At 34.3% G+C, this 19,409-nt stretch overlaps 1 protein-coding gene and 1 long non-coding RNA gene across 2 annotated transcripts in view; one reads left to right on the top strand and one right to left on the bottom strand.

Annotated features, from left to right (window-relative positions):
- The window catches only part of LOC136025280 (uncharacterized), a gene marked incomplete in the record, with an annotated part of 60,602 nt that overhangs the window by 19,713 nt on the left and 21,480 nt on the right, over positions 1–19,409 (bottom strand). Inside the window, 3 exon segments of the mRNA XM_065701164.1 lie at positions 8,593–8,780; positions 12,801–12,983; positions 18,064–18,176. Of these exon segments, the coding sequence (XP_065557236.1) occupies positions 8,593–8,780; positions 12,801–12,983; positions 18,064–18,176 (484 nt within the window).
- Positions 2,567–7,496, top strand: LOC136025281 (uncharacterized). The gene is made up of 3 exons (XR_010617053.1): positions 2,567–2,806; positions 4,296–4,435; positions 7,101–7,496. It is a non-coding gene; the product is annotated as an uncharacterized LOC136025281 (long non-coding RNA).

Below are 19,409 nucleotides of genomic sequence, written 5' to 3'. Positions count from 1 at the left end.
TGATTTATTCCATCCAAGCGCTAGTTGGTGTGTTTGAATTGAGGCACCTCAAGACAAAGGAAGTTCAAACATAAAATTCAAGTAGACCAAAACAGTTTCTTGGCTGATTTTTAAAGGGCCCTTGTTCCCGAATTAAATTTTATCTTACAAACTAGACTCCTCTTGGCCAGGCTTACGGTTTCAGTTTCAAGCCATTTAGTAAAGAAAATTATTGCTACTATTTAGTGTCCAATTTTAACGTGGAACAGTTTTTTTTTTTTTTGGCAAATCGAGGTCCCCTTGACTTAAGGACTTACAAATACAAGCGTATCTGGGCAGTGTCCCCAATTTTTGTTTTTTTACATCAGGTCCTTTTGATCCAAGAATTTAACGCCTGTAAGTTTCAAACTAATCAGGGACTGAAAAAATTTTGTCCCAACTCCCACCCCTTTTTTCAACAAAAGAAGGTACTTTTTGGCCCAGAGAACGATCCCTGAAAGATTCAAGCCAATCAAACACCGAAGATCAGAACAATCGATAATGTGTAGTTTACATTCCTTGCCCCGGGATTCACATCATCCCCAAAGACATCTTTATTCAATCTTTCTAGACATATATTTTGAGTCTTCCCAATGGCCCAAAATAGTCATCCCAAACCTTTGACTGGATGTCTTAAGGGATTACATGGGGCCAGATTCACAAAAAGAACACTGGAGGGCCGAATGCCCTTCAGTAGCTTTTGACCCTTAAAAGGACACTATAACTTTAATAGTCGCGTCGACTGAAGGCCTTCGTAAATTTTTACTACCACCATCCTTCGACCTGAAGCAGTCATGTGAAAAAAAAAATGAAAAAAAAATAAAAATACATTGATGACACTTTACAAAGGCAACACTAAGTGTTGCTTCAGGAACCTTGGCCAGAGGAAGATAATATTTATTGACAAAAAAAAGCATAAAAAAACGAAAATTCACTAATAAGTCCTATGACTTCTCTGGCCATTTTGTGATTCTATATTGTGAATATTATGGCAAAGAAAAAGACACCGTTTGAAATAAAAACCGCGATAAAAGAGTGGGGACACTAGCCCCAGCCCCACTATTAGTTGTGGTAATTTCTGTTTGTTTAAGTTTGACTTGATTATTCGTGTCAATTTCTGTTTGCTTCATGTTTCATCTATTCAGCCATAGTATATCTATTACTTTTCTGTTTAACGAGATTATTAATGTTGAATCTGTTCGTCTTAGGTCTAATTTATTTATTTGTAGTAATTCCTGTTCGCTTTAAATTTGAATTACTATACAACTCTATTTCCACTAATTTTAGATTTCAATATAGCTCCCAACTTTTCTTTGAGATTTATTGAATTTTTTTAAATGAAAAAAGAAGAAGATATAGTTAGAAAATCAGCTTGAAGGAAAATAACATTTCCAGGATAGCTTGGGGCATAGTAAAACATATATATATATATATATATATATATATATATATATATATATATATATATATATATATATATATATATATATATTTATATAGTATTGATTATATATTATATACTATTTATACATATATATTTACATAATATTATATACTATTTTAATGCAAATTATCAGGTTTTAACTAAAGAGTTTCTTTCAATTAATATATAAATATATATATATATATATATATATTTATATATATATATATATATATATATATATATATATATATATATATATATATATATATATATATATATATATATATATATATATATATATATATATATATATATAAATTGAAGAAAACTCTTTAGTTAAAACCTAATAGTTTACATTAGAAATAAAGGAAATAATACTAGATAAGCTCGGAAGGTAATTCTTTAAACTTCAATTCGATCCAATTTGGCATTTAAGGTCCTTTTTTCAAAGCTAAAGTCCTTTCAAGATCTATTGACTTTTACTCCACAATAAAATTGATAAGCAAACAAAGTTATACACTTGAAAGCCGACTCCTTTTTATCCATTAGACATCTTACATTTATTTGGCATTCCCTTACTAAGAATATCTGTTGGGATATAACACTTTTTATTATTACTATTTCAACACTTTCATAAGTAGCTCTCAGTAAAATGAAAACTTTTTATTTGGAGTACCAAAGAGGGATTATACAGTCTTGTCAAGTCTTGTAGAGCGTTGTTACCCAATAGGGGAGAGCTGCACGAGCTTAAAGCTGATACCAAGACTACAGCCAGGGGGGCTTGAATTATAGAACTGAGATTTGGCAAAGGAAGATAAAAAAAAAGTATTAAATAAGATGGCCACGTAAAGGTAAAACTGTCTATGTTTTGTCAATTACTGTTTTTTCGAAATTGCCATGTTGTAGTGAATGCAAATAAAAATAGAACTACACATCGTTCGGCTAAAAATCAATGGGCAAATCCATAGTATCCTATTATCAGTTTCTGCAACAACCATAGCGAGTGTACCTGGAGCCATAAGGAGCCACCAATTCCTCAAAACACTTTTTTCAAGATTTGTTTCCTCAGAGCGTTCTCCAAGACGCTGGTGCAATTGTTTGCATTTTACACACAGGTGGTTGTTCCGTAATAGTTTAACAGATGTGATTTTATAATTTCACCATTGATGAACGAAGAGTCGGTGTAAGTACGTGAACATGTGGCAACTTGTCGTTCATTGGTAATTGTGTCAGAAACGAACAGTTTGATATTATTACCACAGGCTCTTAATTTTTGAATTGCCAAAGCAACACGAAAAATAACCCATTGTTTTCGTACATGAATTATTGCTGAAAAGAGAGACTTCCGCGTCAGGATCATCGGTAAGTACCTTTCGCAAAATAAAACTGGACGGGGAAAGTTGTAAATTTATGTCAATCTTAACATTGGGAGGCAACCATTGGTGTATATTAAATATTTCATGATTTATTTTCCCAGACTAAGTGTAAATCACTAGTTGTCACCTTTCTAAGTATATTGGTAGAGTCTGTGTCTATTTTATGTTCAAATCCAACGGTTAAGCGCCTCAATTCAATCTCATTGGAGTCATCATCATGAATTGTATGTAGCTTGCACAATTTGAAAGATTGTAGCTAGTGCTCACCAATATTCCATTTATATAGGCACTGATCCGTCTAAACAAGTTTTTAAGTACACAATTTTCATAGGATAGCCCCTCGGGAGCACTTGGGCTTTGATTGTCAGAGTTTTTGACCAAATACAAATCTAAAAAATATGGAATTCAAATCTATGAAATATTCTTCACAGCAATAAATTTGAAAATGAACGTCTTCAGAGAGTGGTTATTGCAGGTAGAATTGTTCAGAGTAACCATGTTTTATGATCATATCAATATTTTCTGCATTGAAAAGATTCGGCGGAGTTAAGTGATTCAATCCATTCTTCGGTGAGGAGTGGTCAATCGTGTGGTCTAACTTTTACGTCATATGTACTATCTTTCATCACGATGTCATATGTACTTTTTGAGTAAACAGTCAACAAGAGCAACTTCATACTTTCCTTCGAATTTCAGGGTGGGAGAGAATTTTATCCGAAAATAACTTGTTCTATCCAAATCATCGTAAAGGGGCTCAGAGACAATGGACATGAATGTCACAAAGAAATCATTGTTCATTATATACGTCTTCAGCGGTAACCCAAGAATCAAAATCAGAGTTGTATCCTAGCCAACAGAGAATTAACTGTGTTTTGCCCCTGTGAATTCGAGTTTTTAACATCTTTTCAATCTGATGGATTCCATTGTTTATAACTTTGTACAATTCATAGTCATAAAAACCACCAAGAATCTCTTCATCTACTGTATCACGTAGGCGATATGTTACAGATTTAATATCTAAGACCTTTGAAACACACACTAAAAACCTCAGTAGACCATAGATAGTTCCCCATTTCAAAATCATTAGTAGATTTATTGATTCGGACTGTATCACCAACATAGAAATTCTTCTTTTTCAGTTCCCTTTTATTGGAAAACTTTAAGAAAATTGTCAAGTGTATCATGGCCTCCTCAATGAACTTCCAGAGGACTAAGATTTGACAGGGTTCAATGAGGGGCTGATTATAAATCAACATGATTTATCCGAATCATGAATAAAAGCAGCAGTATTTTTCAATGTACAATATCTTGAAATCAAAAATCGAATAGTTCTTATCAATTGTTCAGCCAATGATGCCTTTATTGAACAATGAGTATGATAGACCGTTGTATTGTATTTAAATAAAACCGTTTTTACAATTTCAATAGTCCACTACCCTGATGTTTTTGAATTTTCTATAACAATATTGTTCAAGGATGGATTCAAGAGCTTTAGCAACGTCATCACCTCTCTTTGACTACAATGGAATGGCATATGCATACCGACTGAAGACACAAGTAAAATACACTAGTTTGGACAATTGTGACGTCTGTGAAAGTCGTCTAGAGTCAAAAGGTAAACCTATAATATAATATGATATAATATATTATATATAATATAATATAATATATATTATATAATATAATATGCCATTGGAAAAGGCTTTGCTTTTTGAATAATGACTACCATGAACTCTATGATTTAGATGAAGAGTGTAACTGGGTTCAATCTTTAAATACTCTGTTGCTAGTTTCTTTTTAAGTCCAGTGACTTGAGAAAGCGTAGTGGGGGAGCTTAAACTTCCCGCTTTACTAATATTCCCATGAACAGGTTTCAAATTTCAACCATTTTGAACGTAAAGGCGTAGCGAAGTATCAACTACCGTTTTGCATACTAGCGAGAAGTGAGGATGACGCACAGATATGTCAAATGTATGAAATAGTCTTCACTGGAATAAATTTGAAAATTAACGTCTTCAGAGAGCGTTTGTTGCAGGTAGAATTGTTCATAGTAACCATGTTTTATGCTCAAATCAACACGCCTCCATTTGCGGTCCCTCACTCTCGTCTAATCATAATCACTTGACGTGTAAGTCTTTTCCAAAAATAATTTAAAATCATCTCTTGATATTTCACTATATTCCTTTAATCGTTTGAAAATATGTTTATTAACAATAAGACTTTTTGAGAAGTTTCCCGAGTGTAAAACTTTATACAAATGGCTGTCAAATGATGCAAGTGTTTTATGATTTGTTATCAAATCTGATATCAAATCAATTAGATTCTAGGTGTTGCCGTGGATTATAACCTAATTCCTTTTACCATCAATTTGAACGTGTTCACTTTTAGCGAGATAAGTCAAGCGTCTTTTACATTGCTCCCGATATGGATGAGGTAATAGTTCTTCAACACTTGTCAAAACTTAAGACAATGACGGATCTTCTTCTTCTTTTAGTTGTGGTGGTGTCAAAGTTTCAAAATTTTGAGGCGTTTCCTTTTTGTGATCAATGACATTTACTTTGAGTGGTTTCTCGCGGTGGAGCTTATGCCTGTCCACTCGTCGAAGCCCATTTCGAAGCAAAAGTAATTTTTCATCGTCGGCAATTGTCTTATTGTTAATAAATTTACTGTAATTGTCTTCAAAAGTGCTCTGTTGATGAAAAGACGAGTTCTATTGGTGTCACCTCGTAGTGTTTGGCCATTTTTGTTTTAACCGGTAGGGGTGGTCACAAAGATTTAAAAGTGGGCTACTTACATTGGAAACTCAAAGTTCTAGTGTTCTTTTTAAGAGTCAAAAGGGAATGGAGGATAGTCGGTCTCTCTCCAACGCACCTTTTAGCAATTCCTCCTCCAATTTACCTCTCAATATCCAAACAAAATGTTGACAACCATTTTGCTCACAATAGTTGAAGAGGCCTCTAAATACACCACTGGGGATGATATGACCCCACAGTCCCTGGAGCAGCGGCTGTAAATTATACAGGTTGCCCATTCCTTACACGTGTGGTTTCTACTGGAAAATAGGGACATATTCGAACCTGGGTGTCCGTAAATACAAAACATTTTGAGTTGAAAATTTTAAAAAATGTTTAGGGAAAGTTAAAATAAAAGTTACCACGCACATTCAGATTATCATAATTAACTGTCTGCAATATTTAATGGCTATTGGTATCAAGCTGAAGCTTTCTGAGAATGTTGAAGTTGAACTAATTCAAAAGCCATTACGTGGATCCAAGTCCCGAAATGGCGTATCTGCAATGGCATTAAGTTGAAACTTTCTGAGAACATTGAACTAAATTAAAAGACAAAATAAGCATCAACGTTGACAAAATGACGTATTTGCAGTTTTTCAGGAATAGCTAGCGGTATTAAGTGGCAACTTTAAGGGACGTCAAAGGGGGTCTTGAACTAAATCGAAAGACGCTATTTACATCCAGGATGTCAAAATGGCATATCTACAATATCTCAGAAACACACACTGGCATTTAGTTGAAACTTCCTCCGAATATTAAACTGAATCAAAAGACAAAATATGCATCAACATTGACAAAACGACGTAATTGCAGTTTTTCATGAATAGCTAGGGGTATTAAGTAGCAACTTTAAGGGAAGTTTGAGAGGGATTTTGAACTAAATCAAAAGACGCTATCTACATCCAGGTTGTCAAAATTGCATATCTGCAATATCTCAAGAATGGCTAAATATATTACTTCCAGGAAATGTTGAACTAAATCAAAAGACACTATATGCATCCAGGTTGTCAAAGTTGTGTTATCTGTAGTACCTCATGAACAGATATGAGCATTAAGCTGAAGCTGTCCGGGATCAGTCAAGGAGATTTTTAAAAAATTAAAGACATTACTTGCATCCAAGTTCTCGAAAAGTAGTGTCTGCAATATCTCAGGAATTACTAAGTTTCAAACTTTCAGGGAATGCTGAGTGATATGTTAATCTAAATCTTGTTTGATGGTTTATGGAAGAAATAAAAATTGTTATTCATTGAACAGATACAAGTATTGTTAGTCAGAGAGTCTTCACTGAGTCTTAAAGGCCACATAGCATATGTCAGTAGTAAACTAGCTGCAAATGTTGATACTATTTGATACCTTAAGCATATATTTCCTCATAGTATACTAAGAATTTCGTATTTCTCTATGGTGCATCAATTTCTGAAAAAAAATATTTTTATTTGTCTTGGTCAAGAATTTTTGCAAGTAACTATTAACCATGTTCCTTTTCAGGATAGTCAGAGCATGATTATAAGAGATTTGACTGAAGACGGTCGGAGTGTTTCAGGAGCCAACATCACCATGAACATCATTTACTACCTATTGATGGGATTTGTAAATTTTATAATGCTTTGCTTTATGTACAACGATCGTCTCAAATTATTGCCTCCGTTACTTTCTTTGATTTCTGCAAGGCCATTATCTCATAACAGTAATAAAACTAGGGGCCGTCTTTCAGTACGTTGGCCGTTGGTTATAACGACTAGATCAATATCAAGTATGTGACCTTTTGGACCTTAAATCTTGGACAATTTTCAGAACATGTTAAAATTGTGCAAAATTTAACTGGAGTTCTATAAATTGTTCAAATTGTATTGTTTTTAACTTTATGCATTTGGTACGTTATTCTCAGCCGTCTAAGCTTTTTCTTATCCTTTTGTAACGATTTTGATCTTTTTGTGTAGTTCGGGTGTCTGAAGCAGAGGAAGTCCTTTCGTCTTTTTTTCTTCTTCCTTCTTCTGTCCTTATTTTAATTGAATTGTTTTTTTTTTTTTTTTTGTTAATGTTGGATTGTACTTATTCCTTTACATGCGCTAGCCTTTTTTTTCAGACAAACCCAACTATCACTAAAATCAATAGACACTACATTCATCCAGGCTGTCAGAATGGCATATATGCAATATCCCAGGAATGACTAAGGGTACTTAGTTGAAATTTTCAGGGAATGTTAGGGGGTGTCAAACTAAATTAAAGATCCTACGTGTATAAAAGTGGTCAAAATAGGTATCTATCAAATAGGTAACGTTACCTCAGAGATGACTAAGGGTATAAAGTTGAAATTTCAAGAAATATTGAAGGAGATAATGAACAAAATCATTACATACATGAGCGTTTCCAGTACACTTTCCCATTAGGCCAAGCTCATATAATGAGAACAATCTGTTGACCAATAGTCTTTAAAATCCTGTGGACATGGTCAGCCATAAATCTTTGAAAACCTTTTATTTGGGGTTTTCAATTGCCTTCAAATGGCTAAAAGACACTCATAGACTATTTGAATTACCTTTATTCCATGAACTAGGATAGATGACTGTTCTGCCCTAGGATAGATGACTGGATGATAGACAATCTATCAACAAGTAAAATAGCACTCTTTTTATACAATTCTGAAAAAGGCTTATGCCAGTTTTGCCTCTCATTCAGTCCATCTACCTTGGCCTTTTCTCCAATTAGCCATAGCTTTTAATTTTTTCACTATAGTCCAACAATTTCATTTTAATTCAATTTAATTCAAACTGTATATCCAGACTGCCAAAATGAGGTATTTGCAACTACTTCAAGAAAAAATTATAATATAAGAAAACATAAAAAAGATATTTATAAAAAAGAGAGTGCGTAACCTGTAACAAAAGAGTAGCCAGTCAAACCAAATGTGGTGTAGTTAAATATAATGACTAAAATTCAAAAACGAAATTGAATCTACAAGATAATAAGCCCTACGTACCGTACAATTGCCATAGCGTGATATATTACATCTGAGTTATCAATACCAATGACCTTAGCGGCACCAGCCTTGGCTGAAAACATGGAAAGAATTCCAGTGCCACAACCGACATCTAATACAGTCTTCCCCGAAAAAGTTTTGCTATTTCTGCAGATGGCATCCCTGTAGCCAAGAGTTCTGACTTTGTCCTGAAAAGAAAAATCTTACAAGAATATATGTCGTTAATTTGTCTTTATTTTTTTCTGAAGTGTTTTATTTTTGTAGGAATTCATTTTAAACGGCAGAACTGATCAAAGCAAGAAAAAAATGGACTTTGCACTGCAATTTTTATATTTTTTCTTCAAGAAGCATTGAAAAAATTAATTTTGAGAAGAAAGGGAAGATCTTCCTAAAGTCCAGATGTACAGGTCGGTTTCAGGCAGCCTTTGGCTTATTGCTGCTTTGTTCTAAGAAAATACATTGAAAAATAAATAAAAAGTTGAACTTGAATGTAATCAAATAAAAAAACAAGTTTTTTTTAACTGCAAGTAAGGAGCGACGTTAAAACTTAAAACGAACAGAAATTATTCCGTATATGAGAGGGGTTGTCCCTTCCGCAACGCCTCGCTCTTTACGCTAAAGTTTGACTCTTTCTCACAGCTCTACTTTTTAAAACAATAAAAATGGGTAAAATGGGGTTAAAGGGGAGGAGACTCTTAATATAAAGAAAGGTTTCTGTTCGTTTGAACCTTTCATGTCACTCTTTTACTTTAACTTGAAAAATATTTATCTTATGTAGTTAATACTTAACAAACGAATAAAATTCAGATCTTCTTTCAAGAAGAACATCTGAGGTGCCATAAACTAGTCAAGGGTCCATTAGGGCTACAGTGCTTCAGAAGATAAGGAATAGCAATGACCTTGCACTTACCCCCGACAAAATGGACGGCATCACTCAAAAATTGATAAAGCAGGTATAATGTGAAACCTAGCACATTCTAGCTATACAGGCAGGGTCTTCAAAATTTTGCATGCTTTAAAAAAAAATGTTCTGCTGTTCTGAGTCATGAAATAAAATGTTATTTACGCATTTGTTTGGTTGTGTTTTATGTGTGTTTGTGTGTTTAGGTGACTGAGTCAACCGTAATAATATTTAATTGTATTTCCATATTAAAATATGTTAGTAGCAGCAACCTATAGAAAGCCCCTCTTTTAAACACATTTTATAATTTTCCTCCTTTCTGGCACATTGACAAAGATTACTTTAAATGTTTTGCATAAATCGAGTTTTCAAGCTAATTTTTTTTAGCTTCAAGCTAATTTTTTTAGCTTCAAGCTATTTTTTTTTTTACCTTTAAGCTAATTTTCTTAAGCTTTAAGCTAATTTTAAGCTATTTTTTAAGGATGTTGTATTTTATATTTAAGTAATTTTAAGAAATGGGAAGAGGGGAAGGTCGCAGGTCTTTGAATGCCGATTTTAGTAAAAAAGGCCCAGAATGTGGCAATGGAATAAAATGTAAACGGTTTCAATAGTTTTAAATTTTGCAGCAAAATTAAGACGGTTAACTTAAAAAATTCTAAACTGGACTGAAAACCTCAATTCAGAATCATGTTCCAAGCACGAGTTATACTTATATACTGAACAATGAAACTGATTCCTCGGCAATTATACGTGATCTAAAACCAATCAGATGAACCATTTCATCAATTTTCAGCTTTCTAGACGGCGACCAGATAGGAGTTGAGGAGAAGAATTAACATCAATACAGAAAGAATCGCAGACCAAGATGGCATGTCAAGTTTTTCCAGTAAATAAGTGACTGGAAGATTGCATCCACGGAAGACTGCATTAACGCAAGATTTCACATAAGGAAGATGACATTGCGGAAAATCCAATCATTGAAAATTATCAGGGAATAATCACTGTTGTATCAGGAGGGTTCAGGGGTTCCATACGCCTGGGTATGTTATGAAAATTTTCCCCGTATGTTGTAAAAATTCACAATTTCTTTACTGATTTGATAAAGCTTTGCCCCCGCCTCCCTAATAAATCTCCAGACACATGAAATAATTTTTTAGTCACAATCTAGAATGATTTTCAAATCCACAACTAAAATAAAAGTTCTTCTTTGCAGCACAGAAGACATAGGTGGTTATGGCTAGGTTACACTATGTCCAGTGAAGTTGTTTGAACACCTTTTTGGCAATGTCTTATATGTGATTAGCCAAAAATTTAAAAGGCATATAAAAAAATAAATCGACGTTTACTATACGACCGAGAATACTAAACAAAAAAAAATCTGACAGTATCATTTGGATATCTCCCTGAAACCAATTCAAGTATTTTCAGGACTTAGGCCTGCAAGAGTTGTAGATTAATTTATAAACATAGCTGAAAATATTATGTGCTTAATCCTTAAGGCAAATTTCACAGAAAAGTTTCAATTAAAAGTTTGCTGAAAGAGCAGAAGATTGGAGTAAAAAACGGAATTTGTTTTCACTACTACTCTCTTCGCACACCGTTCATTCTAAAAATACTTAGTAACTGCTGAAATACTCGTATTTCATCTTACGTAAGATTTATAGCACAGCTGATGAACATAAACAATGAAATGAACATAAGAACATAACATTTTGTGTCTGCGGGGACAACGGAGAAACAAAAAGGAGCACAAATTTAATCAAGTATAGAAAACAGAGTAAATTAGAGATGAAAATGGAAACAAATGAATACAAGCATTACGCTAAACCATAAGTGAGTCCATTAGTGAATATCTATCAAGCAAAAATATTGAACCAATCGCGCATTAAATACTAAATAGATTAGTTATAATTATATCCAATTATTCTCTATGTAAATACAATGTAGCCTATAAACTTTTAACTGTTTTCTGTTGGCGTGACCTTCTCGGGTATAATCTTTCATAGGTCTAACCTTCCTAGGCTGCAATCTAATTTAGCGAGTTTCCAAGGGGGGCAATTGTTTTAGAGCAAAATTACTTAAATGTTTGTGATCAAGAAAGGTATACACAGACTGAGTTGATGGATTTAATTGGTCCAGTAGGTAGACTGGCCCAGTCACATCCTTCTCGGTCTCCTCCTTTCAGAATCGTATTTGACTACTGTCATCCCCGTCGCTTCGAATATTTTAACTTTGGCCCGCCGACTTATCTTCTGTTCTTCAAACTCTTTTCAACTGTAAAAAAAAACCTGGGCCTTGGCTATTCTACATGTAACATCTTCATTGCACTCAGCGTTTTTACGAATAATACTACCTAGGTTAGTGAGGTTTTTTTTCGTTAACCAAAATTACCTCCGCAAATTCACTTAGTTCTAGTCTTAGCGACTTAGTCTTCTAAACATTAATTTTCCAACCTATTTTGGCACCCCGAACTCTCAAAACCTCCAAAAATGTATTCATTTTACAGACATTTTCACCTATGATGCTTAAAACTATCAGCATTATCTAACTCTAGGAGTGTTCTACTTCCCCAATTGATTCCTTCTACAACCGCCTTTGCTGTGCTCCTTAGGACACATCCATCAAAATGGTCCATGCAAATGGGAATGGAATGCAACCGTGCTTAACTCCAGATTTAATACGAAACCAGCTACTAACCTCATTTCCTACTTTAGCCACACGAATGTTACTCTCGTAAATAGCCTCTAAGTCTAATTAATATCATCTTAGTAATTAATTTGTTTCTTACATAAACTAATCTAATCCCTATATGATTACTACAATCATTTTTATTATTTTACTTATAGTGGGGTTTAACTAAAGTTCTCCTAAAATTACTAGATAATTCCCCCTTTTCAGAAATTATATTTAGTATTCAGTAATTTAGCTTTGCCCAACCAACAAATTTTCAAAAATTTTTCAAATTTTCAAAAATTTTTCATATTTAAAAAACAAATTTACCAAACTCTCAGCGCCTTTTTCTTAGTCCTTTTAGTACTGTCGCTAATTCTTCAGAAAATAAAGTCACAATATAATATATTCAGTGTTTTTATTGCAATTGTCATTCTTTCGCTAAAAAGCGCTGACCGCCTTTTTGAAGACGATTGAATAGGGACCCCTTGCACAGCTTTAAAAACAAAAAAAAAAGAAAAATTCGCAATACGTTCACAAAATATAGTCACAGTATATTACACAATATATTGTGTGTCGTACATTCCCTTAAAAACTGCCTTACAGCTTTTTTTTTACAACAAAACACAAAGCATACCTTAAGCATTTCTTGATGTATACCAAAATGAGAGTAGCTAGTAAAATAGCTATCATCTCTAGATGAGTGATTGGAAACTTCCTGTCCACCATCGGATTTCGTTGTATCGCCAAGAAGGTTTTGTACAGTTGCTTTCATTTTTCCTAGGCAATTCAATGTTTCTTGCAATGAATTACTTTTCTCCTAAAATGGAAAGATGTTTTAGATTTGCACAAAAATTAGTTTTATAGCGTTTATGAATTTATATATTACAAATATGATGCTAAAATTGCAAATTAACCGTCTAAAACAAACACACGGTGAATACTCCAAATTAACAAAGACTTTGTACACATTCCACGATTTCTTTCCTATTTCCACCTTAATTTGGATTGAAAGTATTTCTCGTTAATTATGAATCAAAGGCTAATATTCCAATAAAGAATAACTTAATCAAAATATAAATGTATTTCTCAAAGTTGTGCTGGATGTTCCCCAAAGGAGAATACTGGTTTTTGAAGTTACAAATTACGAATATGACGCTGTATTTAGAGCGTGAACGCCCTAAAACAAAACGTACAATTTAGCAATTAGCAAATACAATGTAGCAAAAGATGGCACTCAATGTCCACCACCTTTTTTATTCAAGACTAAAATATTGTATTATAACAAATTGCGATGTATAGCGTAACATTGTGTTATGGAAGCCCAACATCGAAACAGTAAGAATGTACTTTGCAAATGGTGTTTGATTTCCTCCAAAATTATCCTCCAAAAAAGTATAGAATGTACTTATTATAAACAGTGAACCAAAGGTGCAATATAGGCGTTTTGATGCCTCTTCTTTCTACTCCAGTACATATCCAAAAATTTCTTAGCTTGTTGACTCCAAGACAAATATTGCAATATGGAAGAGCTAATAAATGTTTCGTGAATACCAATTTTGACAAATAGTGGTATGTTTGCAGCAGCATCAAACCCCATGTAACAGGCTGCTGAAGTCAGATTAATACATGGCATTTTAATAGTGATGGGATAGTGCCGGAATTTTTCCCAATTTTGATTTGACCTTGCAGTTCCAATTCTGAAACAACTTAGGGTTCTGATTTAGCAGCCGAATTGAATGTGCTACATCCAAGAAAATTGACAATCAGGAGGATTCAAAAACAGGACGAAATATGACAATGTCGACCCTAGTGACAACTAATAGATTGTAATGCCAAGAAAAGGAAAAAAATAGAGGAAAACGTGAAACTGGGGAAAATATAACAAAAACATAGAAACACTTGAAAAACGTAAAACAAACAATCCGGATTAAAATTAGTTAGGATGGAATGTCAAAGCAAGATAGAAGACACAGTGATGAAATTCGAAGAAGTATATATTGACCTTAGAACAGCAAAAAACGATCAAAAAGCAGCAAAGAAATTAGTAAAAAGCAGCAAAATCAGCAAAAAGCAACAACAAAAAATAATCGATGTGGGACCATAATACAGTTATTGAGTATTAATGATATTAATTAAAAAAAAATACATAAAAAAGTTTTTTCAAAGAAATGTAAAGAGTTAAACCAAAGATGAGCAAAAAAAGTCAAATAATTTTCATATATATAACTACCAGAAATAACTACCAGTAAAAAGATAAAACCTAAAACCAACAGAAAGTACAATAAATAATAAAGTCCAAGAAATAAGCAAAAAATACCACAAATTGGAGTTGAGCTAGCAGTCCCTGTGCCTTCAAAAGAACGAAAAATAATTTGTAACTAACTAATAAAAATTTTTATTTCAAGCTATGAGTTTTTATTTCTTTTAACATGAGAAAAAAAAACGTCATCATAACCAAGACTGATGAATAAAACAAATAAGTGCCTCCAATTTAGTACTTTTAGCAGTTCTTGAGAATTCACTGATAAGTCCTATTGCCAACCAGCCGGCACATAGTGCCTTTTGCTCTAGCTTTACAGCAACATAACCTTTCCCTGGAAGTTTCTAGCTTATATCCCAATCCAGTCCTAAACGTCCTATCCCATCTATCCAATTTTTACAACTTAGTTGCATGTAACATATTTTGATTTAGTTCAATAGAAGTGAAAGCGGTAGTGATATTATTAGCCCAGAAAGTCTTAGCTTAGTTATACCTTAAGGTGTTGCAGGGATACTACTGGTACGCTCCTTTAAACCCAAATGTATGTAATGTGTTATTGATCGATTCCGACCCCCCCCCCCCCGTCCAAAATGCCACTAAAGCTTCAACTTAATACTCTAATGCATTCATAAGATATTGCTGATACGCCCTTTTGATAAACTGCATGTACATATAATGCTTTAATTTAGTTCAAGAAAACCCTCGCCATTCCCTGAAAGTTTTTCTTTATTATCCTTAGAATCACCAATAGTAGTATTGGTAGAGGCAGTAGTAGTAGGAGCTTTGGGAAAAGTAGAAGAGATAGCAATAGTTGTATTAGCCGTAGTAGAAATACTAGTGGTATTACCTTTTTGGTTAGTTAAAATTGCCTCAACACGCCCTGATAGTTTCAACTTAATACTTCTTAAACCCTCAACATTCTCTGAAAGTCTCAGCTTAATATCTTTCGTCTTCTGGGAAGGTTTTAACAATGAACGAATTGACTAACTTACAGCCCTTTTCCTGAGGAATGTGGGGAGGTTGACATCCCAAAAGACATAATTACTGGACCTTTCAATAAGGCTGAACAAAATAGCTCCCTAAAATTTCAATCGGATTTATTTGGGAAATAATATGTTGCAGAGAGGGGGTATATTGCCTTCCATTCACTTTTGACTCTTAAAAGGGGCTCTAAAATTTCCAACTTCCAATCAAATGAGCTCCATCCAATACAAAGTTTATACGACTACCGTTTCATATGAACATCATATGCCCCGGGCATAACTTATAATCCTTGCCAATGGTTTCTGGGGAATTGTGTCCACCCTAAAGACATTTTCATACGATTTTTGGACTATTGGTAACAAAATGGCTATCTCACAACTTCAATTAAAATCTGTTTAGGGAAAAGAGGATGTTAGGGAGGAGGGTTACTTGCTCTCCATCAAGTTTGACTCTTAAAAAGTAACTAGAACTATGCGTTTCAAATCAAATGAGCCTCTTCTGAAGTTCACAAAATCACCCCTCCCATAAAAAACCTTATATACCCCTGAGGCAAAACTTACAAGTCTTACCCCAAACTCTCGTGGATTCTGTCCACCTCAAAGGCCTTATTATGTGATTTTTGGACTATTTTTGATCAAATGGCTATCTCAAGATTTTTATCGGATGCTTTCGTGAAAAAAACAACGTAGGAGGTGGGAGCAATTACCCCCAATCACTTTGATTCCTAAAACGGGAACTAGAACATCTGATTTCCAATCCAATGAGCCCCCTCTGGAGTTCATACCATCACCCTTTCCATAAAAACCATATATGCCCTCGGAACACGGCTTACAATCCTTGCCCTGAGGACATCGGGGAGGGGAGGGGTTGTCATCCTCAAAACAATAATTTCAAAACAGTTCAACTACACTGAACAAAACGACTATCTGAAAATTTTGATTATATGTGTTTTGGGAATTGATGAGCGTGGGAAGGGGTGGGGTTGCCTGTTGACATCTAATCACTTTTGTCAAATAAAAAGGCCCTTCCAATTCCCAATCGAATGAGCCTTTTTTGAAGTTTCTACGACAACAAATGGCCATCTCAAAGTTTCTATCAGATGCATTTCAGGAAAATACAAGGTGTGGTGAGGGGGAGGGATTCATCCTCTGATCATTTTGAATCTGAAAAGGGGTGCTAGAATTTCAGATTACCAATCCAATGAGCCCTCTAACCTTTAAGGTTTATACGACCAGCCTTACTATAAGAACTTTATTTGCCCCCCAGGCCATAATTTAGAACCCTTGCCCGGAAGGTTTTGAGGGGGGTGGTTGTCACCCTCAAAGACATAACTTCCAGACCTTTTAACTACGCTGAACAAAATGGCTATCTCAAAAGTTTGATTGGATATGTTCGGGGGAAATGATGGGCGTGGGAATGATTGGATGGCTTATTGCCATCCAATCACTTTTGACAGTTAAAAAAGGCCCTTCCGATTTCTAATCAAATGAGTCTTTTTTGAAGTTTCTACAACAACAGAAAACCATCTCAAAATTTCTATCAGACGTATTTTGGGAAAATCCGAGTTGCTGAGGAGGGGGGTATTCATCCTCCCATCATTCTGAGTCTCAAAAAGGGCATTAAAACTTCTGATTAGCAATCTAATGAGCCCCCTCCAAAGTTCATACGATCACCCTTTCTATACAAACCTTATATACCCCCAAGGCACAACTTACAGCCCTTGCCCTGAGGGCTCTGGGGGGGGGAGTCATCTTCAAAGACATAATTTCCAAATCTTTCAAATATGTTGAACAAAATGGCTATCTCAAATTTTTATTGGATGTGTTTGAGGAAATGGTGGGCGTAGAAGGGGTGTTAGTTATCCTCCAATCACTTTAGACTGTTAAAACGGCACAAGCCCTTCCAATTTCCAATTCTACGACAACTCATTCGATACGAAGTGCCCTGGTCTAAAAGGAAAAAAAAAACAAATAAATAACACATTGTGCCGACATTGCACTTTTTTTAGTGAGCGCTGTTGCGCTGCCTATGATTATAACCTCAAAAATCTTAACAGCAAGCTTCTTTAATGCTCTCTCTCTTCAATCACTCTTAGAATTCATTAACTACTAACGATGTTTAAGAAAAACTACTCAGATTAAAAGGTGGTACTGTAGCCTCTAAGATCTCCTACTCCTGAGCCATTCCATGCATCCGTGCTCCCACAGTTCCGGATTTTTGTGAGTTTCCAAGGAAGCCCCTCAAAAAATACGCCCCACCTCCGAATAGTCTCGAATATTAGAGTCGATTAACATTACCGAGTATAGTTTGTTTCTAGAAAATTTGGGAAAAACTCAAGAAATTTGGAGTTAGTGGAGGCACTTTACGTGTATTTCCATACTGATAGGAAACAGCGTTCTTAAGAACGGGGTGAGAATAAAAAATATAGAGCACCTTTCAGGACTATAACTCAGGCTATATATGGATTCGTTGAAGTTTTATTCACGTAACAAGAAAACTATTCAGAGTTAGCAGAAAGATGTCTTTTAAATCTTTAAATCACTTTGACAGAACACGTTTGTACAAAACTAACTTCAAAACAATGAGTTACTTCAAATAGTAACAAAGATGATCGAATCTATAATCATGCTTAATTAAAATAAGGAAGACTTACTTCTAATAAAATCTGAGTTTCAATAGCTTTATTGCGCCAAAATATTACACTATTTTCTGGTTCAGTCTTATTTAGTTCTATATCCTCTCCCGGAGCCAAAATGCTGTGAATATCTGGAAAAAACATAAATAAAAAAAATTGTGCATTTTGAAGGTAAAAAATATATTCTAGAATCTGAAACACTAAATCACAAAATTAGTAACATCAATAAATAAGACATTATAAGATATGTTAGTCAGGGTTGCAGCGGTTGCTAGCAACCTAGTAAGAGACGATCACTCCCCATAGTATTTTACGAAATAGCCCATAGCTCCTAAAACTAGAATCAGACCAAAACACAAGGTACATTATTAGAACCACCTTTTCCGAAAATCCTGTATAGGAAACGTACCGTTTCTTGGGTTGAACAACAACGGAATAGATTGGCCTTAAAAGTAAAAAAAGTGCCTACAACCACGACATTCTGCATATATGAGATCTTTTTCGTTTTCTCCTTGTTTCCCACAGATAGCTTGGTACTGGAACATCGTAGAGCTGTTTAATAGCTCATTTTAAAGGAAACTGAAGAATTTGAAAACCTTTTGTAACAAAAAAAAAATTCAAAAACTATCAATTTTTTTTACGAAAAACTGCGTTTTTTTATAGTACTGGCGCAGCTTTTGTCATTATGGCCGTATTTGCATGAAGGATCGACATACTTAATCATAAATGGTGTTAGTCAAGTAGTTATTAAAAGAAGTTTTGTTCAGACTTTAAACTGAAAATGTGAAAAAGTTGTCTCTGGCAGGAATTGAACCAAGAAAACAGTTTTAAAATATTTTATGTTATACTTAAATGATTATATTAACGTACGATCGTTAGAAAAACTAAACAATACACATATAGGACTTAGATCACTGCAGATTCTTTGGGGTTCGTCTCTTACCGTTCTAAATAAGAAAAAGTCTCGGCCTTTTTCCTGTTCCAGATTGCAGCGGTAGCTAACAACCAAGCAAGAGACGATCACGCCCTATAGTAAAAACTAAAATAACTCATAACTCCTAAAAATCAGATCAAAATGTTACAAACGCCTTGTCCAAAACCCCTATATAGAAAACTTACCATCTCTTGGCTTGAACAACAAGGAAATTATATTGGCTTGAAAATCAAGGGAATTGGCTGAAACCACGAAATTCTACACATACTGCATCTTTTCTTTTTTCCCTTGTTTTTCTCCATATTACTGTCAAAAAGAACTCTAAATAATGGTTGCGGCCATAGCTGCAACTAGTAAAAGGCGAATTCAATGCAAGGGTCTCACTCTAGGAAGGAAGTGGTAGGAGATTTGAAAAGCAATGTTATACAAT

The sequence above is a fragment of the Artemia franciscana genome, chromosome 3, assembly GCF_032884065.1.
Source record: "Artemia franciscana chromosome 3, ASM3288406v1, whole genome shotgun sequence".
NCBI classification, from domain to species: domain Eukaryota; kingdom Metazoa; phylum Arthropoda; class Branchiopoda; order Anostraca; family Artemiidae; genus Artemia; species Artemia franciscana.
Note: the sequence above shows the minus strand (reverse complement) of the source record. Positions and strands in the feature narration are given on the sequence as shown.